The sequence below is a fragment of the Brienomyrus brachyistius genome, chromosome 9, assembly GCF_023856365.1.
Source record: "Brienomyrus brachyistius isolate T26 chromosome 9, BBRACH_0.4, whole genome shotgun sequence".
Taxonomy (NCBI): Eukaryota; Metazoa; Chordata; class Actinopteri; order Osteoglossiformes; family Mormyridae; genus Brienomyrus; species Brienomyrus brachyistius.
The window spans coordinates 6,380,072-6,396,503 of record NC_064541.1 but is presented as its reverse complement, the minus strand read 5'-3'; the positions used below and the strand labels follow the sequence as shown (position 1 = coordinate 6,396,503).

Sequence of the window (16,432 nt, the reverse complement as noted above, 5' to 3'; positions counted from 1 at the left end):
GCAATACTGTAGCAGTGGCTGACAGGGGGGCGGTCAACAGGCTTAGGTAAGGGGGGGGGGTTCTCAGTAAAATGTTGAGATTTTTGGGTGACTCAGTTATCAGAAGGGGCAATCTGTGAAATTTGCAGGTTGATGGGGTGGGGATTGCCCTGCTGTAATGGGCTCGGGATCACTGCTGAGGGGGGAGTGATGATCGAAGTATGGTACTACATGATTGTACACTATACACTTATTATTCCCTGGCATAGTCATCTTCAAAATACCATGGGATTTTCCCTGGAACTTTTCATGTGCCCCTGAGGCACCAATTTCACTTGCATTTATAAGTATTAACTAATTTTCCTTAAATTATTAGTGAAAGCAATTATTCAATATAGGGTCTAGGATCAGTTATCCTTCAGTCCCTCTAAAAGGTCATATATCTTTCACATCAATCAATCTGCAAGGGATTCTTTTTCCTCTATATTTAGAGGTTTGCACAGCCCTTTCCTTACTGGAATCGATGTAATGAAAGTCATAATTCTTAGCAAAATTAACAAACTTACTTCCTAAAAACCAGTTGTTCATTAGAACATCTCCAGATTGCAATGGTCACACATGGTTTGCCAATTTCCCTGACCAAATTCATAGATAACTGCAGAGGTAATGTTTTCCCTACTCAGAAAAGCATGAACAACATGAAATCAGATTACTGTTGCAAGTGCTGAAAACATTCCTCCTCTCGTTGCTTTTATGCTAGCTACTAGCTACTAAAACTATTTCTTTAAACCGGAGAGGCCCCTCTCGTACTACATATTCTTTAGACACAAATTAATTGTATCGACACGTGATCCCAGCACATTTGCGTCCTTCCCACCAAATAAAAACGTGTCGTTACATTGTTATTTTGATTTTTATTCGGCAAAGCATAAGAAAAACCGCAACATTGTAAGTTCCCGTCTCTTTCTGAGCTTCGCGTGCATTGTTCATTGCTCAAAGCATTGCTGCAATTCCAACCACTGATTTGATCTAATTTCCGCGTAAATTCTGAAGTTCTGACACAATTAGGCAATGTCTAATATACCATGAAGAGGCGTGTTATTTTGTGATTTGATGTCCAACGAAAGTAAAAGAATAAATAAATACATTTCTTACAGTTTATTAACTTTCTGCCAATTCCCTTGTTGGCGGACTGCCAAACTTCCAGCACGTATTACACTTAACGCATTACTCTTAATAGTATCATTGCGCTTCGCTGTACAGCTAAATAAGTAGTCCCAATTTTTACACTACACTTAAATTGTCATGATATATGTTTTTCATATTTTCAATCTAGCTGTCTGTCATTCCATCCCACTTGATTATTTATTAAGTAGCTACTTCAGAATTAAAACGGATAAACCTGCCGCGTCTGTAAATTTCCCACGAAACGCGTTAATTTTAGCCGGAGCAGCGGCACTGGGGAGGCGGGACTCCGTTTCCATGACAATTGCGTCATTACTTTCCAGTGTCGGATAACTAAAGGTCAAACTAAAGACAAGAAGGACGGAAAAGAAACGGAAAAGATGAAGGAAAAGAACGAAGGAGGTGTCGGCTGTCCGGCTTTATCGGGAGGAATGGACGGGAAATTGGCCCGGCCGCGTTTGAGCTGCGGCCCCCGCGTTAATATCCCCCAAACGAAGCGGGCTTTAGGGCGGTATGAGATGCGGGTCGCGCCGAGGACCGGGCGACGTCCTCCGGGGGAGTTTCGGTTCGCAGTCCCGGGGAGTACGGTCCGGTAACCTTAGCTTGCTAGCTAGTTTGACCACTAAATTTTAACTCACAATTATTCTTTAACATAAACGGACGCGTGAAGATATGTCTTGCGCTTAACAAGTACTGAATTTTATACAAACCTCTAATAAGCTGTTTAGCTCTGTAAAAAATATGTGCTATGAGTATCCAGTACTCCGCCTAGCCGGCTACCGGCTCTGGTTGCCTGGAGCTATAATATTTACTTAGTCTTTTTAAGTATATGACATGTCGCTTTGAAAACCTAAAACGTGATTATGGATCTGATCATTTCCCACGTAAACTATCCGCATTAGGTTTTGTGACAGATATTATATTTTGTGTATGTTCATTGCGAAAAAAGTTTTGCTAACCAAAGGTCAACTATTGAAAGTCACGTCCCGTCCTGTAGCTAAGTATTTCAAGCTGTCTCTGATCCAGAAATGTAAATTTATAGCCACATAAAATAAGGCAAATAATTAAACTTTCAGAATCATTTGTACGGTCATATGGTAAAAGGCGTTGTGTCATTTCGCTGTGGCTGTTATGTAAACCAGATTTTAACGTTACAAACCTATTTTACTCAATATATTCCGTGGCAGAGCCTAACCCGCTATTATGGGACATATTGCGTTCAGCAAATGGCATTTTTACTCCGCCATTGAATGTATTATTATTATTATTATTTATTATTATTAATAATACGAATAGATTAAATGACAGGGCGTTGCTGTTACGTATTGATGTGTCGAGCGCATGCATGATTAATAAAAGTTTAAAAATCACCAGAAAAAGAACATGGTGATCATTTTACTTTAGTTAAAAAAAGGGATAACATAGAAACAATAGCGCCCAGGAACTGAACTGTGGTCAGTTTGTTTCAGCTGTGTAAATTGTATTTCCGAGCCTTAATTCTTCCTTTCATTTATTTCTTGCTAATTCTGACCTGCAGGCGTCACGTGAAACGTGGTTGTCTGGTGCTGTAAACATCCCCGACTGGAAGCTGTGTCATATTGTATTGGCTTCCAGTCAGATGTTTGCTGCCACCGCCAGCCTCCTCCAGCTCCATGGAGAGAGAAAAGACCCATGAATGGTCACCTTTTTCTAATGCCAGCGTCTAGATGTTCATCTTTTCTGCATTAGAGGTACATTAAAGCTGCATGCTGTATTCCCCTTTAACTGTCATCTATCATAAACAATAATAACAGGATCTTTTCTGTTACTCTGGAAATTGCTGAATGACGGAATGCACGTGTCTAATTAAGGCAATGAAAAGAAGTTTATTTGAAGATAATGTGGATATTAACTATACAATGAATGGTTAGTTGTTACTGTAATGAATCCACATGATGCTCGTTTTATTATTCTGTACAATAAAATTAGTATATCTATTTCCTTTTTGTGTGATTTTTTTTAAACCTCGTGCAAGTTCTCTTAACAATTTTATGCAGTTGCATTTGGATTTAGAGGACTTACAGATAACAGAATTAACTTAGTATTTATTGACGTAATCTAGCATTTAACAGTGTTATATTTAATATACTTCATCACACTTTAATCAACACACTCATCAACACAGATGTATATGCAGATACAGATGTTTGGATAAATGTGTCCTTTTTCCTCATACTCCTTTGGGTGTCAAAACATCAAAATAATTTTAAATGATTCTCCCATCTTCCAGTAATTGTTACATTTCTGGCTGGTTGTAATAAACGATCCCTGAACTAATGATTCTCTTATAAATGTAGTCAAATATTATGCAAGGACTACAGAAACCTGCTTTGGAGCTTTTTACATAGCTGATGTTCACAGCTAAACCACATGTTCACAAATATCCATTTCCATCCAGTCAATATTGGAATGAGACAGGTGAGCTCTTGGTGCCTAAGTATATATTAACTGGAGTGTTAATATTGAAAGTAAAAGGATAGAACTGCTGTAGACTGGATATTATGGGTGCAACTAATGCAAATTATTTGCAACGATTATTTCATGATTTGTTACTTTGTAACTATTCTCCTGCTAAATATTTTGTGCTTATAGTAGTGGCTGCCATTTACATACAAATGTCAATCATTGTTGCCTTGATGTAACTATTTAAATTATTTTTTTAGATTTATTTGAAATATTTTTGATTTTTGATACAAAGTCAGTTGTGCATTCAACTTCTTTAAATTGCTATAACTGCTATATGTAATAATTAAGTTATCTTAATTCGATTAATATTACGTATTAATACGTATTGAAATGGAAATGACTGACCTACTTATTGTTTCCTTTAGGAATTTTCGATATAACCTCAGTCCACAGCGCCATATGTAACAGCTACCCAAAACAAGACAATAGAGGGCGCCGTAAAAAATGACACTCGCCTTTCGGACTTTCTACCCGACGGGGCAATCAGTCAGAGACTTCATCCGCCATGTCTGATATCGCAGATTCGCCAGAAACGTTTGTCAAAACTATTCGAATAAAATACATTATTGCGATTGAAAAAAAATTATAAGACATTCCGACGAACAGCTACGGTGTTTAAGGTACAGAGTTTTATTTTATGAGTCATGGACGCCTCAAATTCAGGTAGGCACTAGTATAACTTGAATATGTTTTTTCCGTTGCATGTAGCTAACTAGCTAGCTAGATGTCGACGTGAAGGTAACGAAGGCAGCGGTGCTGCGGCTCCGCGCAGACCTGATAGAAGCTCTCCGTATCCGCCCACTGAGTTTCTTGCTTAATTAGCCATTTTTGTATAACTGTAAACAGGCATTCCGGCCGAGGGTGGGCTGTAGTTAACTGGGTTTTCTAACTGCTTCGGGTTTTACTGCTTTGTCGCCGTTGTCGCTGGCCGTGGGTCGCCGCCTCGGTGATTTTGCGGGTTATTTGACAGGAGAGCCGAGCCGAGCTCAGCGGCATCTTTGCTCAAGCTGCCTTACACTGTATTACAAGTGTTTTTCGTTTCCGTTTTGCTTTTTAGCCGTGTTATATAAAGCAGGGTTGCCAACTTTGGCCAGCTGGCTGGAGTGAGATTTTCAATTCGAGACAAGTCTGCAAACGCATTTACATGTATGTAGCAGTCGTATTACTTTGTGAATTGTCTGTAGGGTTTGCAAATTGCCCCAGCGCCTTTGATGTAGCTGATTTTAAGGTTTATAATTGAATAATATAGATGTCCTATAAGATTTCCTGCGTGAGAGTCTGAAAGCGCGAGAGTCACGCCAGATGCCTGAGAGTTGGCAACCCTGCTAAAATATTCAAGAACCACTTATTTAGCTTTTTCCGTTTTCCTTTTCTTGTACATTTGTTTATAGATAATGTATTATACAAACAAAATAAAGGGCAGTTCACACGAGGGGTAATGCTATTTGTACGTTTTGACCAGAAACAATATAAATTAAAATTGTAACATTCATGTTTGACACCGAGCCACAACCAATTTATGTATGTTTGTACATACTGGCAATAAAGAGTTGCAAGTTCTGAATATGAAAAGTGTGTTTTTGTTCTTCGCGTGCTATTATATATTATCCGATAATTTACTTCTGTTCTTATTTTGTATCTGTAAGTTTGATACGTGTTATTATTGTAAGGTAGGCCTAATTAAGCTACAAAGGATATTTTAAAGATATTCACATGGTGGCGTTTGTATTTTTTTCTTCTAAATAAATTGATTTGTTTCACAGGTGGAGTTTCAATCTTTATGTGCAAAGTCTGCAACTTATTCTCTCCTAGCAAAGCAAAGTTGCTCACTCATGTGTCTGAGAAACACAGCCTGGATGGGCTCGACTCTGACGACATCATTGTCCCACTCAGGCCTTTAGCCGCGAGTCAGGCAGAGAAGAGTGGAGGTGAGCGTTCTCCCTGGCTCAGAACTAAAATTGAAACATCCTTTGGAATCATATGAGTGACTCATGAGCACTGAGCTGAGGCTGCTGTTGTCATATTGGCAAAACTATAAAGAAAGGCTCTAGGTAAGCAGTTGAACTGTCAAAGCACTGGCTGTTTTTATTCAGAAGTGAGAAGTGTAGCAACATTATATTCATCATATAAAGGACAGTGCAAGAGATTAAGGGACACTTTTTTTCTCGTGCCTGTCAGTCAAGTAGGGTAACTCATATTCCATCTTTTTGTACCTCAATTTGAATTCATATGCAAATTTTACCTGCCTCAGTCAGGCAGTTTTGATGAACAAACTCAGCTGAACTTTCCACATCAAGGCTCGTTTGGAATTTACACCCGCAGTTTCTTGAACTGAATTGAAATGACTTGATTGTCATTCAGTCCATACAGCAAGGAGTACACAGCTGATTATAAGTACAGTTTAACTGCTTGACAGTTATATGCCCTGATAAACATATGGATTTCATGATATGAGGACACATGTGAAGGATCAACATTATAACATGCATGAAATTCTGAATAATTCCTTTTGAAATAATTGAAGTGACGGGTGAAAACTCATGTGTCTACAGTGTGTCAGAATCTTTTTTTGAGACATTTGTTGCATACCTCCGAAATCACTATTTCTCAAGCACATCCATAAATCTTTAAGTATCTAAATGGGATTAAATATGTTCTGGTACATTGTTTTTTTTATTTATTTTTTTTAAAGTAAATCTTTATTTTTTTTGTAGAGTTCCCTGTTAAGAGGAAACGAGGCAGGCCAAAGGGGTCAACAAAGAAGGTCTGTTCAGATGTCGTGCAAGACAACCCTTCCGGTCAAAAAGCATGCCCTGAGGTCCAAACACAGATTGCGGAAGAGCAGGAGAATGAAGTCACTGGTTCCCTGGACTGCAAGAAGTGTAATCGTAAATTCTGCAACAAGCGGCAGATTACGAAACACATCTGCATCATAGGACTTAAAGAAGAGGGTGATGAAGAGGATGGCAGTGGTATTTGAGCGCACGTCACTAATGTTTGTGTTTGCCATACATAGTTGCATAATTCTTTATGAATTTAAATCTCACCAAAATATGGTGAATTGAATTGTGTCCAAGAAAACGGGGCTCGTGTTAAGTAGGATTAAGTAGGTGTTATGTAGGATTGTTGTGTGAAGTCATTTGCTGCATTTTTTCTCCCAATAAGAACCAATAAAGTATGTTTTCTTTTAAATGTAATAGTCAATGACCCTGCGGTCAAGTTGCCAGCAGACGGGAGGGAAGAAGAGAGAGAGAGGCTTCCAAAGAGAACACGGACCGGTCGCCCGGAGAAAATCTGCAGTGTTAAAGACCTAGAGCTAGGGGGCGCCACCAAAAACCCAATCATCAGTGTTGTTCTTACGGCCCATGAGGCAATTCCAGGTGAGACAGATCAGCATAAGAGTCAAAGAGCAACAAAGCAGTGTTTTATTTAGGAGAGAAACCCTGTTTTTGCTAAGATCTAATCTAGAGGTTATTGAGAATTAATTTTTTTTATCCACTAAAAATTATTGCAATGGGCTCATTTTAAACACTTTATTATTCTTAGCTGACATAAATTTATGATTTTATGTTTGAAGCAGTATTTTGTATGATGTACTGGGGCAGTGATCCCAAGGTTTGATCTTACCTGTATCTGTCTGGTCTAACAGGAGTGATTGTACATTGTACCTGTATTTGTACAAATGGCAAAATAAGAAGCTATTATCATAACTAAGCAGATGGTGGAGATTTCTCTAACTGTGTATCCCATCATGCTTTGCTTTTTTGAATCATACACACATATAGAAGTGAGTGTGAAGCTTGGGGTCAGAGTGTATGGTCTGCCATCCATCCAGCACCTCTCGAGCATTTTTTGGGGGTTACGGGGCTTGTTCAAGGGCCCAGCGGAGGTGCGGATTCTCCGTCGAGCATAGGATTCGAATCAACAACCTTCCGGTCACAGGGACAGTGGCCTAACCCGCTGAGTCGCACACTACGCCCCCTATTGGATGAGTGTATAAAGTTTCTTTGTTGTTTCAGGTGCCACCAAGATTGTTCCCATTGAAGCCTCACCAGCAGAGCCTGCCCCTACCACAGAGCCGGAAGGTAGCGGCGAGGCAGCAGGACAGAAGAGAGGCTACCAGGAATACGCAATACAGCAAGCGGCTTATGAAGTACCACTGAAGTCAAACAGGTACTGGATCCGAGTGCTTATTGTTAACTGGGGGTTAGAGTCAGTGGCCTGTAATCCCATGAAAACATTTCTGTAGAAGTTTTACTGTTAAATCAGTAGCTGTATGTAGAGGGCATAAAAAAAAACTAAAATCTATTAATTGTGTACTATAACATTTTTTTTTCTTGGGAGATATGGAACACAGATAAATGATTATGTAAAATGGGTGTATATTTTCATACTAAAAAGAACCAGTAAAAATGACCTGTCATGGACTGAGAAACAAAGAATACAGGATTATATTTGCGCACCCACCGCTAAACATTATGCCCCATTCAGTTTTGAACAGTCTTCTTGCTAAGGTATTGTTAGCCATTGCTTAGTGTAGTAGTAGAGGTAACATATTTAGTAATCCTACTCGCACGTATCTTCTAATAGGCTTGGACAGACCCAGTTGAAGATCTTTACCTGTGAGTACTGCAACAAGGTTTTCAAGTTCAAGCACTCTCTGCAAGCCCACCTGAGAATCCACACCAATGAGAAGCCATTCAAGTGCCTACAATGTGACTATGCCAGTGCTATTAAGGCCAACCTCAGTGTCCACATGCGGAAACACACTGGGGAAAAGTTCAGTTGTGAGTACTGCTCCTTTAACTGCCTTAGCAAGGGCCACCTGAAGGTCCACGTGGAAAGAGTACATAAGAAGGTGAAGCAGCACTGTCGCTTCTGTAAGAAGAAGTATTCCGACGTCAAAAACCTGCTCAAACATATCCGTGAAAGCCACGATATGGAGGACAAGAATGTGAAGGACTCTTATGAGGAGTTTAGTCTCCAGACTCGGGAAGGCAAAAGGCAGCTACTCTATGACTGCCAGATATGCGATCGTAAGTTCAAGAACGAGCTGGACAGAGACCGTCACATGATGGTGCATGGGACCGAGAGGCCGTTCGGCTGTGAGCTCTGTGATCATGGCTCTACTAAGTACCAAGCCCTGCAAGTGCATATCCGCAAACACCCGTTTGTCTACGTGTGCTCGTTGTGCCTGCAGAAGTTCGTCAGCTCCGTCCGCCTGAAGGCGCACCTCCGAGATGCTCACCCTGACGCGGAGGAGGCCGTGGCCTTTGCCGAATCCATTAACCGCAGCTTCTGCCTGCTGGAGCCTGGTAGCGATATTCAGAGAGAGACACTGAAGCAGGAGGAGCTGCAGATCACAGAGGAGCTCTCTCTTCTCAACACGCAGCAGCACATGCTGGTTTCTGAGCTGGGCTCTTCTGGGGAGGTGACACCTGCCCCAAGTGGTGAAGCAATCAGCATGGAGTCTCACATCTTGATGCAGAATACGGGCTTTGTGGAAGTCATGGAGAGTTTTCCACAGGAAGTGTGTACCACACTGGTCTGTGATAGTCAGGAGACCAAGGAACACGCTATGGATGAGGGGACCTCTGAGGCTGCCTCAGAGAAGGTCTCACACGAGGATGACCGACGTGAAAACGGTGTGAGTTACACCGAGGCAGATTCTTCAGTACCATCCTTAGGGAAATCATCTAACATTCAGCATCCTGATGTTGAAAAAGACAAGGCTGCTGCATCAGATCCTCAGGTGAATGTTGAACTGGTCCAGGTCATGGAGTCCACACCTCAGACACATGTTTCAAATGGGGAGGTGGACGTGAGCTCAGCACCACAAGAGGAAAGAACGGCATTTAGGCAAATTATAGATGGCATGCAGAAACGGCAGCTGAACATGGAGGTCTTCGAGAGGATCAGAAAAGTGTATGGAGACCTCGAGTGTGAATACTGTGGTAAGATTACCATCGAGAAACGTGCCCACGTCTTAAAATGTATGCTAAGAAATTAAAGGCAAGCTCCTCTCTTGTTGACCCAGGGACAACCCAGGAACAGGATGTCTGTGATATTCCATTACTTCAGAAGTTCTGATCAATACAGAATACTAGCAGAATCCAGAATTTTGGAGCCAGTCCAATGACATGCAGTTGATATCTTTGAAATGTGTATTATTCTGTATGTATGGGTGTGTTATGATGCGCTGGAATTCCGTTTGAGGTTTCTCTGGCCTTATGCTCTCTACTTCCTGGGATAGGCTGAAGGCTCACTGATTATGAGTATGATAGATGAATGTTTGTGTATTGATATCTTTATCTAACAGACACTTTTATTCAAAGTGACAAATTTTTGAGAAAGCAGGGTCAGACTGTCCTTGGAGCAATTTTGGTAACGGACATTAATGGTAATATCACTCAGCTGACAATGGGGGATTTGAACCGGCAACCTACTGATAGCAAGCACACCACCCTCCTATATAATATCGTGTTTATTATGAAAGATATCCTGTATAGTGTATGAGTGTAACCCCTTGTCTCTTGTGTAGGTAAGCTGTTCTGGTACCAGGTGCATTACAACATGCACGTGCGCACACACACCCGCGAGCACCTGCACTACTGCTCCCAGTGCAGCTACTCGTCCATCACCAAGAACTGCCTGAAGCGCCATGTCATCCAGAGGCACAGCAACGTGTCGCTACGGTGCCCCACCGAGGGCTGTCAGTACTGCACGCCGGACAAATACAAGCTACAGGCGCATTTGAAGATCCACGCGGACACGGTGAGCGGCCCCTCGCTCAGATCGACCTCGGGGCCACGCTTCTTCAAAGCCCTCCGTTTACGCCAGAGCATTTGTTTTTAGCTTCAACTGTGAATTGAAGGATGCCATATTTCGTGATTTGTGGGTGGCCACTGGTGTAGATGGTTGGTAAAGTTATGAATTGAAGTTGTCCAGTAGAATTTTAGACAGGAGTGATGAGATAGAAGTGTGTTTATTAATACAGTTCTGCGTTAATAATAAAGCGAATTTTGATACATTTTGCCATTTTCAGGACAAGAAGAGCTACGTGTGTCCTGTGTGTGAACAGTCTTTCTCTGAAGATAGACTCATTAAAGCCCATATCAAAACTTTCCATCCTGGTAAGTTTCTTGTACTTTTTCTTTTGTCTGTGAAGGCATTAAAGTGACACAGTACACTAATGTTTGCTTAGTTTAGATTAGATACTTAGTACTCGGACACTGTAATGCAGGCTGGCGTGTAATCCAAAAGTGCGGAGTAGTGCAAAAGTGCTACAAACATGTACAATATATGTGTGATAAATAAATACTTAGAAAATGTTATGGGTGTGACTCAGTGAAGAATAGCAGTGATGTTCAGAGGTCAGCAGGCCGCCAGCTGAGGGGCAGAGTCTGAGGGGGATTCATTATTTCATGGTTTGGATAGAGACGTGGGCTTTGAGACGTGCTGATGGCTGCTTTGTGTTGCGCTCCCTCCTTTCTGCAGATGTCCCCATGAGCACCATCTCTGAAGTCCTGGGGAGGCGGGTACAGCTGAAGGGGCTGATCGGAAAGAGGGCGTCCAAGTGCCCTTACTGCGACTGTTACTTCATGAGGAATGGCACCGACCTGCAGCAGCACATCTGGGCTCATGAAGGTAGACTTGGTGCCCACCTCACACACAGCCATAGCTCCACCCTAACCCCCACACCCACCTCACACACAGCCATAGCTCCACCCTAACTACACCCACCTCACACACAGCCATAGCTCCACCCTAACCCCCACACCCACCTCACACACAGCCATAGCTCCACCCTAACCCCCACACCCACCTCACACACAGCCATAGCTCCACCCTAACTACACCCACCTCACACACAGCCATAGCTCCACCCTAACCCCCACACCCACCTCACACACAGCCATAGCTCCACCCTAACCCCCACACCCACCTCACACACAGCCATAGCTCCACCCTAACCCCCACACCCACCTCACACACAGCCATAGCTCCACCCTAACCCCCACACCCACCTCACAGACAGCCATAGCTCCACCCTAACCCCCACACCCACCTCACACACAGCCATAGCTCCACCCTAACCCCCACACCCACCTCACACACAGCCATAGCTCCACCATAACCCCCACACCCACCTCACATGCAGCCATAGCCCCACCCTAACTACACCCACCTCACACACAGTCATAGCTCCACCCTAACCACACTCACTTCATAACCAGCCATAGCTCCACCCTAACCCCCACACCTACCTCACACACAGCCATAGCTCCACCCTAACCCCCACACCCACCTCACATGCAGCCATAGCTCCACCCTAACCCCCACACCCACCTCACACACAGCCATAGCTCCACCCTAACCCCCACATCCACCTCACAGACAGCCATAACTCCACCCTAACCCCCACACCCACCTCACATGCAGCCATAGCCCCACCCTAACTACACCCACCTCACACACAGTCATAGCTCCACCCTAACCACACTCACTTCATAATCAGCCATAGTTCCACCCTAACCACACCCACCTCACACAGTCATAGCTCCACCCTAATCCTCACACACAGCCATACCCCCACCCTAACCCCCACCTCACACGCACCCACAGCCCCACCCTAATCCCCACACCCACCTCACAACCAGCCATAGCCCCACCCTAACCACACCCACCTCACATGCAATTATAGCCCCACCCTAAATTCCACACATCAAGTAAAATGATCTTTTTCGCATTGATGTACCTGTAATAAGTCTGTATCGCTCACCTGTCTCGGCAGGGATAAAGCCATACAAATGTTCACTGTGTGAATACGCCACGCGCAGCAAAAGTAACCTGAAAGCACACATGAACCGGCACAGCACAGAGAAGACACACCTCTGCGACATGTGCGGCAAGAAGTTCAAGTCCAAGTGCACCCTCAAGAGTCACAAACTGATGCATACGGCGGACGGTCAGTGTGCTTCTGGGGGATGCTGGTGTAAGGGGATGCACCGCAGGGGGGCGAGGATAGGCCGCTCGGGGTCTAAGTGGGGCGGGGGGGGGGGGATCGCCTCCTCCGGCTATGAGGGGGGACAGTCTGCAAAGGGTCTTGAAAGATTATAGGGGTCAGTGTATTATTTAATAAACCCTGAAGCCCTCTGTCTCACCCCCGTCCCACATGTGACCCTCACAGGAAGGCAGTTTAAATGCACTGAGTGTGATTACACGGCTGTCCAGCAACCACAGCTTCTGCGTCACATGGAGCAGCACGCCTCCTTCAAGGTAACATCTGCACCTGAGAGACGGGCCACGGCAGCAGCGTAGTGCTGCTCTGACATATTAGTATGAGCGTAAAGCTTTGGAGATGATCAGGCCGCCTTTGGGGTGGTTTTCCCGTTTCCCTCCTGGCCCAGCCCTTCCGCTGTGCCCATTGTCACTACTCCTGCAACATGTCGGGGTCCTTGAAGAGACACTACAACAAAAAGCACCCCGATGAGCAGTACTGCAACGTGGAACCCGAGACGCCGGCCGCGGACGTGGTGATACAGCAGGGTGAGAAGGACGCTGCGCTGTCATTAGTGCAGATTTTCCCAACCCAGTCCTAGGTGACAAAGGACGGTCCATGTTTTTGCTTCCTGTCAGCTCCTAGCGCACGTGTACCAGGTATTCAATGTTCCTGATTGGCTGGGAGCTGGGAGGGAGCAAAAACGTGGACTGTCCGGGGTCCCCGAGGACTGGGTTGGGAAACATTGCATTAGTGTGCGGCAGTGTAATCATGTAGCTAAGAAACAGCAAAAGTTTTATTGGAACAGTGTCTGAGGGAAGTAACTTTTTATGCTATTTAACTATAGGCCCCATTTCCTGAAGCATCTTTGCCCCACATGTCACCTGTAGGGACCTGCTGGGGTATTTATATCATACAGTCTCCCCTGTCTCTTGCCTTGTGTTTCCAGGTATAGGTCCTACGCCACGGTTGTCCGGTTCCGGTCCTGGATGGCCAGAACCCAACACAGTTTGCAGATTTCCCAGCTGAAACGCACCTTAATCAGTTAATTACCAAATTTAATAGGTGTGTCTGAGCAGAGAAATCTGCAAACTGGACCCCCCAGGACTGGAATTGGAGAACCTTGGTCTAGGCTTACCAGAAAATGTAGACTGGGTAAGCTTTTATAGCTGACGGATCATGCAAAACAGATATTCCTAAAGATAAAGTAACACATAGTAATATTCAGTGATGGTACACCGTCCACCCATCCCTCCCTCCAGCCATCCATCTTGCAGCCTCTCTTTTTTGGGTTGTCTCAAACTGCAATAGGGCACAAGACTGGGATTCCCTTGTGACAGTATACCAGTGCATTGTCGGGCACACACATGCACACACTCACACTCCATGGGTGATTCAGAGATGCTGCTCACCTACCGCATGTTCTTTGACTGTGGGATGAAACCAGCATAACCATTATATACTGTTTATGTAAATAATCTGGACTGGAAAGAAAATATCTGATGCGTTGACCAAATTTTTAGTGTTTGAGAGAGTTTGATTTTGTATTTGCTCTTTGCAGGGGGAGTGAACTGCCCAGTGTGTAACTATGTGTATGGTACTAAGTGGGAGATGAACAGGCACCTGAAGAACAAGCACGGTCTCAAGCTAGTGGAGAATGACGCCATCGGTGTAAACCAGTGGGAGGTAAGGCTGGCTGCTTGGTCTCTCATTCCAGCACACGTAAGAGATTCTGCCATTAACTCTCATTAAGTGGTGTGAGAATTTTGTAATTTGTGTAAACATTTATCCATTACCTAACATTTAGTTGTTTAAATGGCATTTTAATCCCAGTCGACTTACAGTATTTGTATATTCATGCATCTAAGTTCTGGCTCCGTGTTGTCAGCCACTGCCTGTTGAAATGACCATGAGAGCTTGTATTATGAATGGAGACGCTGCACGTCTGTATTTTCCTAGGTGGGTGAGACACTGAAGGAGACTCCTACTCAGTACCTCCACATCACAGAGACAGAGGACCTTCAGGGGACAGAAGCTGCTGTATCTGCCCTCCAGGATCTGAGATACAACACAGAGAATGGTGAAAGCAGTCACTCTTTTTAAATTTCCTTTATCATTTTGACGTTAATTTGCCTTTTGCTTTTCCATCTCTGTATCTTTTCCTGCTTACTTTGCACTCATGCCACGTCCACTATGCTGACCATGTACCTCCGGCCTCCCTTTCCAGCTGTTGTATCCACCACCTCAGGCGAAAGCCTGGACCCCACAGCAGTCAACATCCTCCAGCAGATCATTGAGCTTGGCTCCGAGAATCCTGACAGTACTGTCGCGTCTGTTGTTGCCATGGCTCCCGGCACAGTTACAGTGGTAGAGCAGGTGAGAAAAGACCTTGATCTCAGCAGCACTTTCCTCAAAGGTCTCGGTAAAACAACCATATTATGGAAATCCCCCCAGCACACACACACACACACAAACAAACCATAATTGTTCAGTGTTAAACGATGGATTGATGAACTAATCCCACATTCATGTGCAGGTAGCAGAAGAGGAGCAACAGACTAACCACACAGTAATGATCCAGGATGCCTTACAGCAAGCTTCCGTTGGGCTGGGGGATGAACACCACTTGGTTGTGTCTTCCGATGACATGGAGGGAATCGAGACTGTTACGGTGTACACACAAGGGGAGGATGCCTCGCAGTTCATTGTCTACGTCCAGGAGGCTGTCCGTGCTGAGGAGCAGACAGTGGAGGCGGTCTAAGTCTAGCCATGGATGGGGACGGACCTGACCCTGGCTCAGGGCCCTGTCCCCCTAGTTTGACACACTGTTCCTGATTTGTCCCCAATCTTCCACGAGTAGTGTCACTTGTTTCCAGGTATCTCCAGGTACGCATATACTCAGTTTGAAACTATTTCCGCTAGGTCCTGTGTCACACAATGTTACTTATGACCTCATACCACATACTGCATTATTAGAACTTGTTTAATTTGTTTTCCTGTTGCAAAATCATGTAAGAATAGGTTATGGTTTCTTTTGATAGTTTTAAGTGTTTTTAGAATGGTGTCTTTCTCAAAAACTATTTACAATTTATTTTATAGTTGCATACAAATATTACTACCAATAACTACTTGTTTGTGTTCTCGACAATCAGGAAAACCACTAAAAAATTTATGTTTCGTAGGTGAAACTCTTAAAAGTATCCAAAATGTCAGTTAGACATTACGAGAAAAATATGAGACAAATTCTTACATTGTTTGAGATTTTCAAAAATTGACATATTGAAAATCACCCATAAAAGTCACGCTCACTTTGTTCGGAATATGGTATATAGTAAGAGCTTTTCTGACATGCAAAACTAAATATACCACAGCAGTATTCTGGCCTGTCTAATAAGGTCTTGTATAAGATTGTGAAAATACTTAATCTGTAACTATTTCAATGACTTAAGACACTATAATGGAAAATAAAATAAAATCACCAGTCTTTTCATAGACAAATTCTATATCTTTTTTGGTGTATTTGAACTTGTCCCAGTTGTATATTTTGTAGTTAAACTAATTTAATATTTCTATATTGTAGTTGTACTTAATGGAGGATAAGGGGGAAATTCTTGCCATATTTTTAAATTAAACACCTTTTGAACAAAAACCTTGCAATCTATACTATTCCCTTTGTCTGCAACTTGATTTGTTTCTCATGTAACACTTTGCAGAAAATTCTATTTGACAGCCACACACTCAGGGCAGCACACTGGTACAGTG

At 43.4% G+C, this 16,432-nt stretch overlaps 1 protein-coding gene across 1 annotated transcript; it reads left to right on the top strand.

Annotated features, from left to right (window-relative positions):
- The first annotated feature begins 3,969 nt into the window (after positions 1-3,969).
- Positions 3,970-16,319, top strand: LOC125749042 (zinc finger protein ZFAT-like). The gene is made up of 16 exons (XM_049025884.1): positions 3,970-4,332; positions 5,433-5,597; positions 6,384-6,641; positions 6,870-7,049; positions 7,689-7,842; positions 8,260-9,623; positions 10,211-10,443; positions 10,715-10,802; positions 11,167-11,316; positions 12,464-12,637; positions 12,860-12,948; positions 13,080-13,218; positions 14,232-14,356; positions 14,630-14,750; positions 14,898-15,046; positions 15,207-16,319. The coding sequence occupies exons 1-16, from the start codon at positions 4,314-4,316 to the stop codon at positions 15,429-15,431; spliced, it is 3,633 nt and encodes a 1,210-aa protein (XP_048881841.1). The 5' UTR covers positions 3,970-4,313; the 3' UTR covers positions 15,432-16,319.
- Positions 16,320-16,432: the final 113 nt, after the last annotated feature.